The 19335-nt window shown below is 36.8% G+C and overlaps 1 protein-coding gene across 1 annotated transcript; it reads right to left on the reverse strand.

Annotated features, from left to right (window-relative positions):
* Positions 1–13028: 13028 nt before the first annotated feature.
* On the reverse strand, positions 13029–18903 carry LOC132169267 (protein SUPPRESSOR OF FRI 4-like). The gene is made up of 7 exons (XM_059580328.2): positions 18865–18903; positions 18247–18378; positions 16640–16702; positions 15283–15646; positions 14321–14475; positions 14187–14240; positions 13029–13446 (listed from the first exon to the last, which is right to left on the reverse strand). The coding sequence occupies exons 1-7, from the start codon at positions 18901–18903 to the stop codon at positions 13375–13377; spliced, it is 879 nt and encodes a 292-aa protein (XP_059436311.2). The 3' UTR covers positions 13029–13374.
* Between the last annotated feature and the right edge of the window lie 432 nt (positions 18904–19335).

Here is a 19335-nt window from a genome sequence, read left to right on the forward strand (position 1 = left end):
TTTTGTCTATTTTTTCCAAGCCTTATTTACATCAGCCAAGCCGAGTGGAATAGAAGACTGCAACAGCGGATTGGAGAGCAAGGTGACAGATGTTATGAACCAAAATCTGACAAAGGAATTTATGGCAATTGAAGTGAAGCAAGCCCTTGATCAGATGGCGCCCATGAAGGCCCCGGGTCCGGATGGTTTTTCTGCAGAATTCTATCAACAAAATTGGGCCACAGTTGGTCCGGAGGTATGCCATGCAATTGTAAACTTTTTAAATGGTGCCTCTTTGGATGGAAGTATTAATGCTACTAACATTACTCTTATTCCAAAAATTAAAAACCCGGTCTGTGTGACAGATTATAGACCGATTAGTCTGTGTAATGTGATGTATAAATTAATTTCCAAGGTCTTGGCAAACAGGCTCAAACCCATACTACCTCATGTTATTTCATGTACTCAGAGTGCTTTTCTCCCAGGCAGATTGATAACTGACAACATTCTAGCTGCATATGAAACTCTACATTCAATGCATACTAGAATGTGGAGTAAGGTGGGTTTTATGGGTATAAAGCTTGATATGAGTAAGGCATATGACCGGGTGGAGTGGGGCTTTTTGGAGGTCGTCATGGTAAAAATGGGCTTCTCACAGCGGTGGATTGATTTAATCATGGAGTGCATCACCTCTGTCACTTATGCTGTGGTGATTAATGGTTCACCAATGGCACATATTGTCCCATCTCGGGGTTTAAGACAAGGTGATCCATTATCACCATATCTGTTTCTTATTTGTGCAGAGGCTTTAAGTGCAATGCTGAGAAGAGCTGAAAGTAGAGGGATAATCACGGGTGTTCCAACATCAAAAAATGGGCCGCGTATCAGTCATCTTTTTTTCGCAGATGACAGTCTCCTATTTTGTAAAGCAAACATGGTGGAATGGAGACGACTCACAAAAATACTGGAAAAGTATGAACTTGCTTCAGGCAAAAAATTAAATAAGGAGAAGACCTCTCTATTTTTTAGTCGCAACACTCCTAACGGAAGAAGGCCGAAATCTCCCAATTGTCGGGTCTCCCAGCATCAAATAGCTATGATAAATATTTGGGGCTACCCACTTTGGTAGGAAAGTCGAGGGTGCAAGCTTTCAAAAGCATAAAAGATAGGGTGTGGAACTGCATTCATAATTGGAAGGTAAAATTCCTATCACAGGCTGGGAAAGAAGTTTTATTGAAGGCGGTGGCCCAAGCTATACCCACTTACTGCATGAGCGTCTTCAAACTTCCGGGGGTGTTATGCAAAGAGATCAATGGGATGATGCAAAAGTTTTGGTGGGGGCATAAGGAGAACACTTCCAAGACTCATTGGATGAGCTGGGAACGGATGGGAAAAGCAAAAGCGAATGGAGGATTGGGCTTCCGGGATTTGGTGACTTTTAACAAGGCACTTTTAGCAAAACAGCTTTGGCGAATGTTACAAAACCCGGAATCTCTGGTATCAAAAATTTTCAAAGCCAAGTACCACCCCAATGTTTCGATTTTGGAGGCAAATATGGGGAAACGACCTTCCTTTGCAAAATCAGTTCTTAGTCGGGGGCTTATTTGGCGAATAGGGGATGGTAGAGACGTAAGAATATGAGGGGGATAGATGGATCCCGCAACCAATAACTTTCGCCATACAAACTCCAGTTCGGGTGTTGCCGGCCCAAGCAAGAGTAGTGGAGCTTATTGACCAAGACTTGAAAGCATGGAATGGCCCTCTTGTGGACAGCATTTTTATTAAGGAGGAGGCAGATTTAATAAAAAATATTCCGCTCAGCCTACTTTGTCCAAAAGATCGCATGATTTGGAGATGTACTTCTAATGGTGAATTCTCTATTCGGAGTGCATATCACATGGAGGTGGAGTTTCAGGCTATGGAAATGGGTGGAGGGTCTAGTCCAAACACAAATAGTCTGGTGTGGAAAGCGTGCTGGAATTTAAGAGTTCCAAATGCTGTTAAAATGTTCACTTGGAGAGCTTGCCATAATATCCTCCCTACAAGGGCTAATTTGTTTAAAAGGGGAGTGATCAACACAAGTTTATGTCCCTTATGTGAACGATATGAAGAGACGACGGAACACATACTATGGAGTTGTCCCACTGCCCAAGATGTCTGGGGTGGTAGCATAATCAAGTTTCAAAAAAGGGTGTGTGAAGAGTTTTCTTTTTATAAGGTATTTGAATCAATGATGGGGAGATGCGAACTGGAGGAGTTAGAAATGTTTGCTGTCCTTTCCAGGCAGATTTGGTTAAGAAGAAACACGGTGATACATGGAGGGATTTTTACCCCCCCAAACCAGTTGGTCCGGAATGCAGGCATGTCTTTGGAGGAATATAGGAATGCAAATGAAAAGGCGGATGGAACAAATGAAAATGCGCCGGTTCAGCAGGAGTTATCAAGTGCTAAATGGCAGCCACCTACTCGGCATATCTTGAAGGTGAACTGGGATGCAGCAATCTCCAAAAACAAAGGATGTGTTGGATTAGGGATTATAGCTAGAGACTCAATGGGCAAAATTTATGCAGCACGGAGTATCACAATCAATCAGCTCCTTGATCCGGCTACCGCTGAAGCTATGGCTGGGGTGTATGCCATGATGATGGGTAAGGAGCTGGGTGGCGCGGGATGTATACTAGAAGGAGATGCTCAGCAGATTATCAAGGCAATTATTTCTCCGAATCCATGTCGAAGTAGTTATGGGCACTTCATAGAAGATATTCAGAATGGGATGCAGTCTATGGATAATGTGTGTGTAGTACACCGTCCAAGGGAAGCAAATTTTGCGGCGCACGGGTTAGCAAAAAATGCTACCGATCATGTCATAGATGTTTCATGGAGGGAGGAGATCCCACCATGCATTTATGGTATTGTAAGGAGGGAGGAAGTCATTCCCCCTCCATGAATGTACTTTTCCACGGTGATTTTTTGAATAAGAATCTCAACTTTTCAAAAAAAAAAATATGGACAGAAATTTCCTCCAAACCTGGAAGAAATATTCTCCAACCCATTTAAAATAGTGTCAAGTGTCTATAAACATTTAAAACATTAGTTTAAGTTCGTAAACTGCAATTAATGACCTTAAAAATTTAATGAGCGTTTTAAATATATTGTTTATAGACACTTTGCATTATTTTAAATAGGTTGAAGGATATTTCCTTCCGATTGATTTGGAGGAAATTTCTACCCTTTCAAGATTTTTTCCCTTAATTTCACCTTTTTTTTTTTGTTGGCTAAAATGCCCAAAATGCTTCGGTTTTATTTATGAGAATACCTTTAATGAGGATGGGTTGTAAAGAGGTATGCTAGAATCTAATAAAAAGTCCATATTTTGCCCATAAAAAGTCCATGTGGTAAGATGCCACATCATCTTCTTTTTGTTTTATCTTTTTCTTTTTTTCTCCACAAAAAATATAATGTGGCATCTTGTGATGCAGTGTGACTTAGTAGGCTGCAGCAAAAAACAACAATAAAGTAGCGGATAACTAATTCTAGATCTAGATTTTATCAAAAATCTAAGAATTCTTCTTGACAAAAGCTAGATACTCTCTAGGTTTTGAAGGAAAAGAGGAATAAACTCAACTCTGAGTATTCTCATTAATAAAAATCAATAATAAACAACAACTGTCTTTCTCTGGAGGCTATAAGCATATATTTATAGCCCAAAACCCTAAACATAATAAAATATGACATAAATACCCCCAAAACCCTAAACCTAATAAAATAACGAAATATTGACTCCCAAAACCCTAATCCTACTAAAACAAGGAAATAAAGACGGCTTGACCTAATTAAAGCGCGGAATATAACATAAGCAGCTCCGTGTGCGATCGATCGCAGGTACAAGTGCGATCGATCGCAGTTCTAAGGACTTGGTGCGCAAATGTCTGGAATTGCGCTCGATCGCAGGTACATGTGCGATCGATCACAATTCCAGGGAACCTGCGATCTGCATCATTCTCCCTTTGTTGGAGAGAATTCGCCCTCGAATTCGGCCGGTTCTTTCCACGGTCCTTCGGATGTCCAGTCAACTCATTCCACTCGCTCTTCCTTAAGATCAAAACAATACAACACCCCAAAATATACGTGACGCTTCTCATCATCGAAATACCTTGATGGTTGTCATGAAAGCCCCACACACCACTTGGCAATACTTCAGATTTGCCATTCTTCTCTCGTTCTTTCTCCCTTTCACGTGCCATGAAGATACTCGAGGACAGGTCAACCGTTGTTTCCCTTGTGAACATATAATTCTCCTCATCCGCATAGAACTCATCACAATTGTTGTTAGGAGAATTTAAAATACTTTCAACACCAAGAAAATCAACATAACCCTCTTCATCATTATAATTAAACACTTCACCTGAAAAGTCTTCATCAGCCTCTTCATAATTGTCGATGTCACCTGTGGGCTCTTCCTCTTCCAATTGATCATCTTCGGGGTAGAGGCCGCCAAACATGGGAGAACAACCATCTTCTTTGTACTCTTCCTCTTGGTCATCTTCTTCGGGATAGATGCCGTCGAGCATGGGAGAAAATCCATCCTCTTCGTACTCGTCCTCTAGGTCGGATGCCAAAGGTTCTTCAATCGGTTCTTTCTCATTGACATCGTCATCATAGGTTGGTGGGGAATCCCAATCCACGAATCCTTGTGAAGGATCTTCAACATCTTCATGTCTGAACTCTTCATCAATGAATTCGGGCTCCTCAAACTCTTCATCCACAGATTCTTTTTCCTTCTCCACAGAATATGGATTCGGTTTATGGATTTGTGGTTGGCAAGTAAGGGTCCAATTGCCCTGTCGTGGACTCTTCGCTTCATTCCATGTCTCCCTAAATACCTCTTTTTTGTAGGAATTTTCTGTTTTCTTCGTCACAGCCATAGACCCTTGTCTCCAATTTTGTGACTTTTGACCCATGGTATAACTATAGGGCAAGAAAGTGATCCGCATATATTTCAATAGTTTTTCCCAACTATTGATCTTCAATTTGCCTTCCCGCTTCCTAGTTTTCTTCAGTTGTTGCCACCACGCATCAACTCTTCCCCGGAATGTATGTACCACTAAAGAGACTTGTTGTTCATCGGGCACCCCGTTGAATTCAAAAACCTCTTCAACAGCAACCCATTCCAGAAATTCGTCGGGTTCTAGATCCTCGTCAAATTTCGGAATTTTGAGTTCGAATCTACTTACCCGCCGATTGGCATGAGCTTGCGCAAGGTGCTGACGTCCGTGCGTTCGGTGCTCCGCAAACGAGTTTCTAGATCCATTCCCATATTGACCACACAAGTTGGATAATTGGGTAGTGAGGTCTTCAATTTGATCCCCCATAGCCCTGAATTGATCCTCCGTGTGTTGCCAAGGTTCATCGATAGATTTGCCCTCCGCCTCCGCGAATCGCGGTCTTGGTTGGCGACGACAATTGTTCGGCCCACCACTCATGTGCCTCAAACGAATTGCCGGTTGCTCCTTACATACTGTCTCCGTGCGCACGTACACCTCGTTCATGTCTGCAAAGCGGTTGCTCCTCCCCATTCATGGAAAGTAACTGAGCTTTGATACCAACTGATACAGTGTGACTTAGTAGGCTGCAGCGAAAAACAACAATAAAGTAGCGGATAACTAATTCTAGATCTAGATTCTATTAAAGATCTAAGAATTCTTCTTGACAAAAGCTAGATACTCTCTAGGTTTTGAAGGAAAAGAGAAATAAACTCAACTCTGAGTATTCTCATTAATAAAAATCAATAATAAACAACAACTGTCTTTCTCTGGAGGCTATAAGCATATATTTATAGCCCAAAACCCTAAACATAATAAAATATGACATAAATACCCCCAAAATCCTAAACCTAATAAAATAACGAAATATTGACTCCCAAAACCCTAATCCTACTAAAACAAGGAAATAAAGACGGCTTGACCTAATTAAAGCGCGGAATATAACATAAGCAGCTCCGTGTGCGATCGATCGCAGGTACAAGTGCGATCGATCGCAGTTCCAAGGACTTGGTGCGCAAATGTCTGGAATTGCGCTCGATCGCAGGTACATGTGCGATCGATCGCAATTCTAGGGAACCTGCGATCTGCATCATCTTGCCACATGACCTTTTATGAACAAAATATAGAGTTTTTATTATATTGTAGCATTTCTCGGTTGTAAAAGCTCACTTTTACGTCATCCAATAAAAAACTGACACATCATCTAAAACCACCTAGTACAATATAATAAAATAGGCAAGAAAACACTAGATTTTTTCCCTTTTTAATTTCACCTTTTTTTCTTTTTTTTTTTGGGTTAAAATGCCCAAAATGCTTTCCGTTTTATTTATTATTCCACTTCCAAAGTGCAGTTTTTGTGCACTTCGTTTTGCCAAGATTCAATAAGAGAATATATTCTCCCAATCAGTTTATTCACAATCAAACCAAAACAAACGCACAAGTGATAATTAATTAAAGAAGAAGAACCAAAGAAAGAGAAAGGGGAAATTAAAAAGAAGAAACAGCTGAGTTGAGTTGCAGAGAAAGAAGAGAGGAAAACTATTGTTATAAATTTCAAGTACATAGCTTGTAAATGGGAAACACTTCTTTTGTGCTAGCTATACTTCATTTTAATATCAAAAGGTAATTACAGTATATAAGCTTTTCAGTACGTAGTATATATATAGGTTTTTTTCTTTTTCTTTTTACAAAGTTCTATAAATAAAAGTCATGCTCCCTGTCCCTGAAGTGACCAACTCTCTAAGGTCTATAAACCTCTAATTGATTTCCTATGCATTATTACTGCCAAAATTATGGCGGCAACCTGGACAAGTCATGGTCCCTGAAGCGACCAACTGTTTAAGACATTTCCGGTGGTACATGTGGCCACACGGCAGAATCCGGAGATGCTCCCCATCGGCAAAGTCCGTCAGGCAGATTCTGCACACGGTGGCTCCAAACCCGGATTCCCCACCAGGAACAAACTTGAAAACAGGGAACCTCTTCAAAATAGCAGACGCTGGATCCACGCGGCAGCAGCGGTACCAAAGAAGGACTAGTAGGCAAATAACTAGGATAATACCCATGAAGACCGCCATATAAACGACAAACACCAAAAGGTCAGAATCATTCCTCTTCGTATTGCCTGCATGTCCGTCGTTAGAAGGTTCTTGTTTTCCCGCCCCGGCAAAGGCAAAAAGACTAACAAAGTAGATAATATGAATCTGCAAAGTAAGTTAACATTAATATACATTAGATAACCATATCTTTTCCATTTAGCTAATTGCGGTGTGCATGTATAAGTAAAATTAGAAGAATCAATCTTTTTAATCAGTAAATGAAGAGAAAATGAATGGGGAAATTAAAGTGTGGAGCTAGCTTGTTAATTAGAATCTATATATATATATATACCGTATATTTGATTGCGGGTTTTGATTTGCTAAAACTGGTTAGACACTCAAGCTAGAATAACATACGCCCAAATGTTGAGCTATTGGATTTTATACATTTTACCCGAGTAGGATTTTGATTCCTACTTGATGCGGCCTATAGCTCTAGTTTGTACTAACTTTTATAGTTTGGGAGCAAAAGTAAAAAAGTAAAAAAATTTGGGGAGTTTTAATTTTCATGTTATTATTGAAAGCAAGTGCCTTGGGACAAAGGGAGATACATTATGATGCTTGGTTTTGATTAAATAAGTAGTTAGCAAGTGAATATTGGAGAATACATCATTAATAATACAATGGAAGAGAGAGAGATAAGCACGCACCAAAGTAAGCGCCATGAGAGGAACAAGCACCGATACGATGATTTGATATAATCTACAATGTTAATGAGAGTATATGAAATATATATATTCAAAACTCAAAATCAGGACACAAATGATATATATATATATATATATATATCATGACTCTAAAGCTATACTATTCTCTCTTACAAAATGTTCAAATTTTATAGTTCTCATGAAATTTTGATTTATAATTTATTGATTCTCAAAGACTAATTAGAATATTAACTAAGGATATCAAACAAAAATGAACAAATAACAAACAAAACAGAAGGAGAAAAAATAAGTTAAGGGTCAAGTTTTTGGTAAAAATAAATACTTTATGTCAAATTAGAGGATCGTAAAATGAGGCAAAATCCTGTCGACATGGCATGATAATCTCATATTGACTGTCATTCTCACTCCAAACACAAACACCAAGAAGTTATGGCTTGGCTTAAAGATGAAGCCAGATTCTAACAGATTTTTCAACAATCATCGTCAAAAGGAAAGGTCGGCTTTAACCGGCAAAACCTTTTTGGCTCCGTTTGATAATCGATTTTGCCATGATTTTGGATCTACACTATTTATATTATTTTTTTATTTTTTTAATATTTTCTTACTTTTTACATCACATCAATCATTTTATATTATTATTCAAATAAAAAAGTCACTACAAAACAAAATTTTTTTCATTTTTCCATACCAAACATTCTTACTTTCACTTTTTTTTTAAAAAAAAAAAAATTATTCTTACTTTTTTTCACATCAATCATTTTTTGCTACAGTATCGAACCAAAATCAAAACAAAATCGTTTATCAAACGGACCATTTGTTTTTGTTAATGAAATGGGCCTGGTAGAGCCGAAGGCCTGTTTAGTTCAGCCCGCAACCCCAATGAATTCCTTTTTATTCGGCTGAACCAAGTGGGTGGGTCCAGCCTTTTGAAAAAAACTAAATTAGGCCTGCACTGGCCGGGCTGAATCAAATGAGTCAGCCCACCTTTTTTAAAAGATATAATTAGAAAACCAGGCTGGGCCTTCGCAGGTAATAACTACCTTTTGGCCCATCTATATGACCCGAATTAGCTTATTTCACCCTCCCCGCCGGCTCTTACCCACAGCCGGCACCAGCGGTCACATGACACCCATGACCCAACCCATGCCTTGTGCGCAACGCCGGTCTTTGTCGAGGAGATTCGGTTCTGTGACTAGGAGGTGCCCATTGTTTGTGATGTGATTGGTGGGTTCAGTACTGCTTTCAAAGGTAATATCAGAAAAATGCAAAGATAGAATAAACCGCATTAATGGCGATTCATGGTGAAATATATTTTGTGGTCTTAGCCCGAAAGAAACTATTAACTATGGATCGAAGATCGAACAAGTTGCAACCAAAAGAGAAGAAGACATGCTAATTAAAGAAGATTAAAAGAAGAAATAGATTCATGGTGAAAGAAAGTGAATCTCACCTAGCTTGATATATTTGCACAACACACAGCGCTTTCACTTAGCTAGTTCCCTTTAGGATCGATCATCTGAGAAGCATTTGGGAGAACTCCATGAGACGACGCTAGCTGGAAGGTAAATGAGAAACTTTAGAGAGAATGAGAAATGCTTTAAATACAAGAGGGCTGTTCTTTTTTGGAAAGACATGGACTGGACGCTTAAAACTCTACCAGCAAAGCAATTAAAGCTTGAAAGAAATGTGTACATTTTTAAAAGAATGCGTAGAGGAAGAAGAAGCTCATTACTAAAAAAGTAAGCATCCACTTGACTAAAATGGAAAATTTCAGGATTTTGTTTTGTTTGTAATTATTGAAGTTATTCCTAGTACATGTGCTTCTCTTCTGCATCTGTCTTTTATTGATTAATACAAATTGATATGGTTCTCTGAGAGGCCAATATTGCACATAATGTTCTATGTTCCATAAGTTGTTGATCATTTAATTAATTCGACGTGGAAAAAAAAAAACCAACTGATTTTTGCCATGGAGGGATAACCAGTTGTCTTCCACTATTTTCTTTCTGCCATTTCTGGCTATGTTAATGGCAGTTCCACGTATCTTTTTTGGCAAGGTGGAGAGATCATTAATGGTGTTCTCGAGCTAGGGCTAACTGATATTGCATGCATGACTTTCACTCTAAATAATGCCTGAACCAAGGTTTGGCATGCACGGCTGTTGTAACTGGTAATTACTATTAAACCCTTTAAGAATGGGCTGGGGATCATTGAGATAAATTATTAAATTAAAATAACCTAATAAAAAAAAACGAATAAAAAAGAAAAACAATATATATATCGACCCATTCAGTTGGTAAGTAAGAGTCTTTTTTCGGTTGCATTGGGATTTAAGTAAAAATATATATATATATATATATATATCATGAATGAGAAATTGAGCTGGAAAAATGGAAAATTAAGACAAAAATGAAAAATGTAGTGAAATTAAAGCTAGAGAAAAGATGAAAAAAAAAAAACTAAAAATAATTTTATTCTCGATCGGCCGGAAGATAATGATTCCTAATAAAAGGTGCATTCCACCATTAAATAAATGCAACCCACTTTTTTTTCTTTTTTTTTTTCTAATCAATAAATGCAACCCACTTACATGTGAGTAGAACGATATATAGTACAGTAAGTCAGTAACAAACTACCTATATAGTATATATATATATATATGGTCACATATATAGAACATTAATTATTTGAGAAAACTGATTATTATGAAAATTGGACGTTAAATTAATACAACTGAAGCTAGCTATTTTGATTCCACCAGGACCATCATATCCTATAAAATAACACGTCCCCAAAATTCATCACGATATATATCCGTCCAATATCTAGAATATTGTATGCATGAGAGTCAGATGTATTATACAACTTCGTATCAATTGGATTGACAAAACTAAATTTTGCATTTTCATATATATGCACATGCAATACTCCGGCTACGAGCCGCATATCTTGTGTTCCATTCTCACCAATGCGGTAAATAGTAATTTAATATATGGTAAATCATTATAAATATGGTAAATAGTAATTTAATAAATAATGTTCAAAATTTGAATAGATGTTTTCGGTATAATATGCATGCTAAGAAGTTTAGGCAATCGTGATAATATGAATTGTCCCCCAAAGTAGAAATCTAATAGCATTAAATTAGAAATTAGAGATAAGGTGCTAGAAAAAAAAACATAGTATTTGATGAAATTCCGCAATTTGGTTATCTATCAAAAAAAAATAAAAATAAAAAAATAACGCTAGATGTCCTCTCCATGTCTCTCTTTTTCTAATTTTTTTTTTTTTTTTTTTTTGGAAATAATAAGACTTGTATTATCATAAGAAAATTAACTTATAGAGTTTTGTTTCTTGATCAAAATTACATCACGGATACACGGAGAAATTTCTTCCAACCATATCCCATCCATGACTTGTTTCTTGCTGCCTACGCTAACTCATCGGCTGAACCTGCTCTCGAAAACCCAAAAAAAGTAACAAAGTAGATGAGCCAATAAACCTGCAAAGTAAGTTAACTCAGATTTAGTATATGGGTGATGGGTAAAAGTAAAGCTATATTATTCTCTCTTACAAAATCTTCAAAAATTTTACTTCTTATGAAATTTTTGATTAAATAGAATATTAATAAAGGATAATAAACAACAATGAACAAAAAAAAGGTAATATGCTATTATCAATCACAAACAAAAAAGAACGAGAAAAATAAAGTTAAGGGTCACGTTTTTGGTTAAAAACACTTTATATCAGATTAATGGATAGCAAAATGAGGCAAAATTCTATCAACAAGTCATGATAACCTCACATTGACCGTCATTTTGAATCCAAACACAAATACCAACGAGTTATGGCTCTAGAATTGTGGGATTTAGGAATCACCTGAAACCCACGGCCCATAGAGGGTCCCAAAGATGAACCAACAGGACTCAACAAGCTAAGACCCACCATGAACTTTTCAACACGCTCTTAAAATTTTCATTGATAAATTTACTAGTCATGTAAGGAAATTGAAGGACTCATGTAGAACCTAGGAATCTCCTAAAAGCCCACGACATACAAAGGGCCCGAATAGACTTGCCTCCAGCACATCAAAGGAGCCTAATACCCAATGGACCTAGAGCCATTACCCTTCCGGCACACTTCAGAAAACTCTAGAATATTCTACATGCTTGTATATAAGGCCTAAGATACACATTTTTTACTATTCCACAACTCTATCAATAATGCTCTTCTTACCAAATCTGCTATCTCTCTCACCCCTTACTTAAACATCCAAGTTCCTCCAACCCTCAAGTCTAACGAGCTTCTGACATCTTCCACCTCTTTTGTAGATAAAATTCCTTCCTAGAAGGTGACTTAAGGCCATTACCAGTTCCATACACCAACAAGAACAACCGAAGTTCAAAACCTCTCCCATTGCCATTTTGCGTGGAAGCCATTTCAGCATTTTAGCTAACTTGGGTGAAGTTCTTGCATTCTATGGACATAAATTTATTTGAAAAGTACTACACAGTGCATCAGGAAGACATTTTGGAACATGTATCATCACTTCATTGAAAACAATATATCTTTATTCTCTCCTATAAACTGATTGCCTGGAGTATGCTGTTAGCTTCTTAGGGATAAGACTAATCAGCATAGTATAGAAGAATGGGAAGAAAAATGCTGCAGTTCAATGGCCAAAATGCTAGGGACGTAACTCAAAAAGGAAAGATAGGCTAAAGCCGCTAAACCAATTGCGTCGGCTAGGAAATTATATTATGAAGTCAAGCTATTTCTACATCCATTTTAATTCACTTCTTTGTATCTTCATTTACTCCGTTGAAATTCACGTAATTCATTTTTGGAAACACAATTATCACCCTTGAACTTTGATGTAAGTATCAATTTATATAGTCTGAATAATTTAGCCCCTTCACATTATATTTATGACAACCCAATGTTTTATCAAGTTCAAAAAATAAAAAATAAAACATAAAGACCCTCTTCTGTGTTCAGATAGAATTGAAACAGATACTCCTCAAGAGCAATCTCTATGCCCAGATCTAAAATATATTCCTTTAAGCAACCGGCAATCCCATTGTTCTATTAATCTATTTTATGGGTATTTTTTTATTTCTGAACAAATAGCATTAATGAAGATCAAAGTAGAAAGATGATAGAAATCCTACTACTGACATTAGACTAACAAAAATCAATGCCAAGACCACAGAAGAGAGAGAGAGAGAGAGAGAGAGAGAGAGAGAGAAGGCTATCTCTTCGTTAATATTAAAAGACAAGGGAGCAAGTAATTGTTTACAAAGATCCAATGATACATATGTATCCAGAGGGCTCAATTAGATGCGATGTCAAGAGGGGTTCAAAACTAGATCCTAAAACGTTTAACCCAAAATTAAAGAGAAAAAATTGTTATTGCAACTTCTCTGGAGACCCCTCCCATTTCATAATTAACAAAATTTACTGCTCCAACCTCTCTTGCAAAGAATACAGCACAAATAAATGTTGAGCGGGTGAGAATGAAGACCAGGGCTGCGTCTTGTACTTCAATGCATCGACAGAAATGATTCACCATGGCCTCCATTTCATCTAAAAGGCCATTCGACCAGCAAGCCTGCTTTCCGATATTCTTCTGTCTATGGCTGCATCAATTGAGCTCATCTGCAACATATAATCACAATAGGGATGATCAGAAAGGAACCCTCACTGTCAACCCCTTGGACAAACCAGATACGTCATAAAGCTTGGTCCTAAGCAAGATATACCAAACTTTGCAGAAGAAGCTGACCTGGCCAAGTCTGAATTCACTGTTCGATCATAAAACAAATTGTACGAATACGCAAAAATCTGATGGGTAAGATCTTGTTCCACCCAAAACCCCACATTTCGGAATCAAGCATAGGGAGAATGAATAACAACAGGTAAATTCAAATTTTAAAAGAGAAAATACATACAAATTGTTCTTAAGTGACTACAAATGCTAGTTGAAGAATCCTGGAGTTGATTCCAGCAAGCTTGACAAAATTGTTTTTTTGATAAGTAGCAAGCTTGACAAAATTGTAATTACTAATTACCAGCAAAAATAATGTAAGTACCTACTTGCATTTTTCGATGCCCAACAAGGGTGGTGTCATTGCGTGCAAACCGAAGATGGCAGTTTATATGCCCATCAACCGAATGGGTGGGAAGAAGAAAAATGGAACAATTAAATGGTTTAATATATTCTTAACCAATTGTGTTGTTCTTTTAAAGAGGAAGCAATTGAAGATTCATACAGAAAATACCTCTCCAAATAGGAAAGAAAGCGTAAAGAATTGAATCTGAAAACACGAAAAGTAAAGCCTACCCATTGGGTTAGATGCGAAACCATCTCCATATATTAAAGAGGTAGTATAACTTACCTGGCTAGTTTCATCATGCACCTGATACTTCGTTAGGGACATTCTTCTTTCCTCCTGCAATAACCAGGTGTACCAATTTAGCAATGATAATAGACAAAAGCATCCATAATGGGCATTTGGAGAAAACAACTAACCATGGACATTGCCTCATCATCCCAAACTAGATAGACTTCATTAGTGGCTGGCTGAGTGGCAGGAGCTTTGTTTGCAATTACTGGGGGTGGTCCAATTGAAGGACCACCAGTATTTGGACCAGATGCATAAGAATGGGAATTGCTCAACGGCCCACCTAATGTAAGTTCAAAAAAATACATTAAATTACAGAGATTCACAAAATCAACATAATTATAAACTATGAAGACACCAATTAGGAGTGAGATGTATTTTTGGGCAAGTCCACACCAAAGCAGCCAAACACCTAGTTATCAAAGTTCAACTTCTTGAACTGGAATCCATTGAAAATTACCCAGCCACCTTATAACCAAAACAAACCAAATTGAAGTAGCATTGTGGCCCAACTAATGCACAACAGCAGCAAAGTTATTCCTATCGTAATAGTTGGTTGATTTCACATTTAATAGGTGATGATTTTGTAGGTATATGTGTAGACACATGCACACACACACACACACACACATATATATATATATATAGATAGAGAGAGAGAGAGAGAGAGTCAAATTCATAGAATAACAGTATTTAGATAGATTTCTTGTAGATATAATTAAATAAAACAAAGGAGATACCAATTTGGACTCCTATGTATGGCGTTGTTAAGTCTCCAAACTAAGAGATACAAGGTAGCAGTTCAATTAAACATGATTGAATACACACGATTGTTTCCACCAATGTAAATTAACATCTAGCCATGCCAGTACAACTCAAACAACATGACTATATATTATGACATAATTTCTTGATTAATCGTTTATTTTCAAATTATTTTAATCACAACCTAACAATTTGTTACAGTATTCTGAAATTTTTGTAAAACTCAATTCGAGACCTATTTCCAAAATCAACCACTATGAGAATCAATAGAAAGCCAGAATTGAAAAAACCAATTTGCAGAAATCAATTGTAAAACATATCCAACCTGGAATGTTAGGTGCTTGGTAGTTACTTGTCACCAAAGCATTAGCACCTGAATGTGGATCAATTGAGCCTTTAAGTTCTGCTGGAGAGCTTGACATAATACTTGTTGAAAGCATAGGAGCAGAAAAAGGTGAACTTTGAGTAGGTATATTATTGTTCACAATAACAGGGAACAATGGTTGTGATACAGGGGCAGAAGGGGTGGACACGGGCAGTCCTGGAGGAGTTATCTGTGAAGGCTGTAGTGCAGATGATGCCGGTGACTGCAAAGGAGGCCTCGCATTCGGCACAGGAAACAATGGTTGTTGTGCATAACCCAATGGGGGAGGAGGAGGAACTGAAACAGCTGGATGTTGTGGGTAGGGCTGTTAAGTGAGCGAAGCGTCTCGCGAGCAAGCTCGGGCTCGGCTCGCATAAACTCGGCTCGTGCTCGACTCGAATATTAAATGAAGCACTTCATGAACACAAATCCTGGCTCGAATATTAAACGAAACTAGCTCGGCTCGACTCGGCTAAGCTCGTGAACAGCTCGTATAAGCTCGTGTATATATATATATATATAAACTAAGTAATACATAATTAATTATAAATCTCATAATTATTAAAACCTTAAAATTGCATTTATATTTAAGCATTAGATAATGAAAAATTTTAGACCCCTCATGATCAAAGAGAGAGAGAGCAATCATCAAAAAGACCTCGATTTAATTAGAGCAGACTCAAACGAAAGGAAAAAGAATCAAGCAGAAACTATTGAGGGAGATTGCGAAAAACATAAACTATTGAAGAATCAAACAGACCCAAACACTATCACTACCTGTCTGGTGAGCGAGAGTGAGAAAGTGGGAAATTAGAGTTCAAGTGGAAGATCCGTTGTGACTAGTGAGGGGGATTGAGAGAGAGATGTTAAAAAAATATTTTTTTGTAGGGGGCGTTGTCCCAATGCAGTCTGAATGCAACCTGTTAACTTGTCTCACATTGTTAAGAAAACATCAATCTCCAAGTTTGCTTATCTATAAAAGGATGCATATCCTCTCTCTTTGAAACCAAATGCCTTGCTGTATTGACTCAGGCTTCATACTCGACTATCCAGGCTAAGCAAATACTCATATGCAAACTAACGTCTTAAGCTGTTTAAGAGTACTTGAAATTTAAAAAAAAATTAAAACAAAAACATTAAATATAAGAGCCAGCTCGCGAGCTAACTCGGCTCAACTTATTATTAGCTCGAACTCAATTTTTTGAGCTCGCCCTTGAGCTTGACTCGAGCTCGAGCTCAAGTAAAATTTAAATGAGCCAAGCCTGAACAAGGGAAGTTCGCTCAAGCTCGGCTCGTTTACACCCCTAGCTGTGGGTACCAGGGCTGGGGACGAGGTGGAATTGGCCAAGCAGCTGGAGGCACTGGCATTGCAGAACTGTAACTGTAACCAAAGCCCCCAAAGAAAAGAAAAGAAATCAAAATGTAAGCTAATCATGTATGCATTAATCACATATCTTGCAGAGCACAGAACACTGTTTTTTGCATTTTTTTCTACAAACTACTATGAAAAGTGAAAATTTTGAGAACGCAGGATCTACTTCACTAGAGACCAAATGCAGCATAAATGTGTAGCATAAAAATCAGAGGAAAATCTAGTTGCCTAAGCGTTTGTCGCACAGCCAAAGTGTTAGATTATAAATTAAATGATTAAATCTATATATTTCTATTAGCTTAAGCCTTATTCCAAGCAGTGTAGAAATCCTTGCCTTCAATATCAATCACGTGATGAATAGTGCATGTCATTAGAAAACAAGCAGAGGAGGAAAACAGCAAAGTTTAAACTTTGTTAACCAAGATTTTCGGGGAGCAGGTTTTTAAGGTAACAAAATATGAAACTTTGAGTTTTTTTTTTTTTTTTCTTTTTTTTTTTTTAACATGTCCATACAAGGAAAGAGGGATTCGAACTAGTGACCTCCGTTTCATGAAGCGTGGTCCATAGTCGATTGAGCTACCCCTTGGGGACGTATGAAACTTTGAGTTAATTTGATGATTTTTACCTCTAGTTTGCATATTGTAGGGTTTAAGGTATAGATCTACAAATGCACGGGTCATTTAATAAAGTTTTAATGTATGAGGTTTCAAGATCTGAGAATGACCTACATACATGAATTAATGAGTAAAAAATTATCATAAATGAGAAATTGAGCTAAAATTAAGACGACAATAGAGATGTAGTTAGATTAAAGCTTAAAAAAAAATGAAAATCATTCTATTCCTGAGAGATCAAGCTCCCTAATATATAAAAGTTGCATTCTACCAATAAATCCAACATATGCAACCCACTTAAATGTGAACAGAATGATGGTACAATAAAAAAAAAAAAATTAAAAATTTGAGAAAAATCATTATTATGAAAATGGGATGTTAAAATACAACTCAAGCTCTTTTGATTCCACCAGGAACATCATATACAATCAAATGTTTCCAATTTTCATCATGATATCCAGTATCTACAATATTGTATGTCTGTGGATCAGATGCATACAGCTCAGTATCAATTGGACTGACAAAATAAAATTTTGCATTCTCATATGCACATGCAATCCACTAGCTATGAGCTGAATAAACTGTGTTCCAAGACTTTGTATGTGGAAGAATACCAGTGCCCATTGGGGGACTAGGGTCGTCTAATGGACTATAAACTTCTCCTCCCCAGTCAGCTGACTCAGCTTGATTGGCATACTTGCTTAATTTTCCAAGTAGTGTTGGGGGCCAAAATCCAATTATAGAATTATGCTCAGTGATGTACAATGTCCAAAGAAATTCTGTTGAATTTGGTTCGCAACTTATTTCCTACCATGTGGAAGCCATTAAATAAAATTGTATTCAATTATAAGAACATGTAGTTATGGCTCTCTGCTTTTTTCATTGGATTGGTTTCGTAAACCAATGAATTGAACGTTATGCACATATTAATTTTCTTACCTTACTGATTCGCAAATTTTCGGAATAGTTTTTTCCATCTGGATTAACGAAGGTCCAATCTAGAGGTATCTCATAACTGATTTGTGCATATCCGGGACAATCTTGATTAAAACATTGTGTTCTTCCATCAATCTGGTTAAGTTCAAGAAAAATGTAACAAAGGAAAAGGAAAAGGAAAAGGAAATTACTCGACACAATTATCTACTAAAACCCACCGTGACATAAGTAAATAGCCAAGTCTGGTTGTCTTTGAACAATAAAGGATTTACCTTAAAATAAATTTACATTATTTGAATTACTTTTTCTGTTCGAATATAAGAAGAAAAAAAAATTCATCACTATTGAAAAGCTATTTTACATTAGAGAATTACCGTGAAACCTGTTTTTATGCTGTCAAGACCGTTTGAAATTGTCAATTGGAATGCCCTATACTGGGGTCCAATGATTCCTGTTGAGTTCAATAAGGAAATGTACTATTCAATTCCATCAAGCTTTTTTTCGGGATAAGCTTTTGTTCGAAGTATTGCATACTGCATGAAATAATGATCCTATTAACTTGCTTGCATCACTACAATAGCGTAGACTTATCTCCGATTGAGCACAAAAAATAGTACTTACATGATGTCCAGGTTCATCATCTGTATTTGAAGGATGCATCTTTTAGGTCAAAAAAATATCTTTTGGCAAAATTTTATTTTTAAGTGAGTTTTGGTGTTTTTTGTTTTTTGTTTTTATTGCTTTTTTGACCCTTAAAAGCGCTTTCAATTTATTTTACTAAACTAATACTTTTTTTAAATTGACTTTTAAAGTGTTAAACACATGTTTAAGTCCCTCAAACGCACACTCAAACAGGCCATAAGTAGTTTTATTTAATCTTAAACATTGTTTTCTAATCCAAACGATTGAGATTTTACCATTTCATTACTTAGCATATTTGTCATAATGTTGTGATAAATTATTTTAGACATAGTAAATAGTAATATAATAAATAGTAATATAATAAATATTGATATGAATAAATTGTCACCTTTTTTTTTTCTTAACGAGTTATCTCTTCATTAATATAACAATCAAATTGAGCAAAATGCT

This window comes from Corylus avellana, chromosome 1, assembly GCF_965113065.1.
Source record: "Corylus avellana chromosome 1, dhCorAvel1.hap1.2, whole genome shotgun sequence".
NCBI classification, from domain to species: domain Eukaryota; kingdom Viridiplantae; phylum Streptophyta; class Magnoliopsida; order Fagales; family Betulaceae; genus Corylus; species Corylus avellana.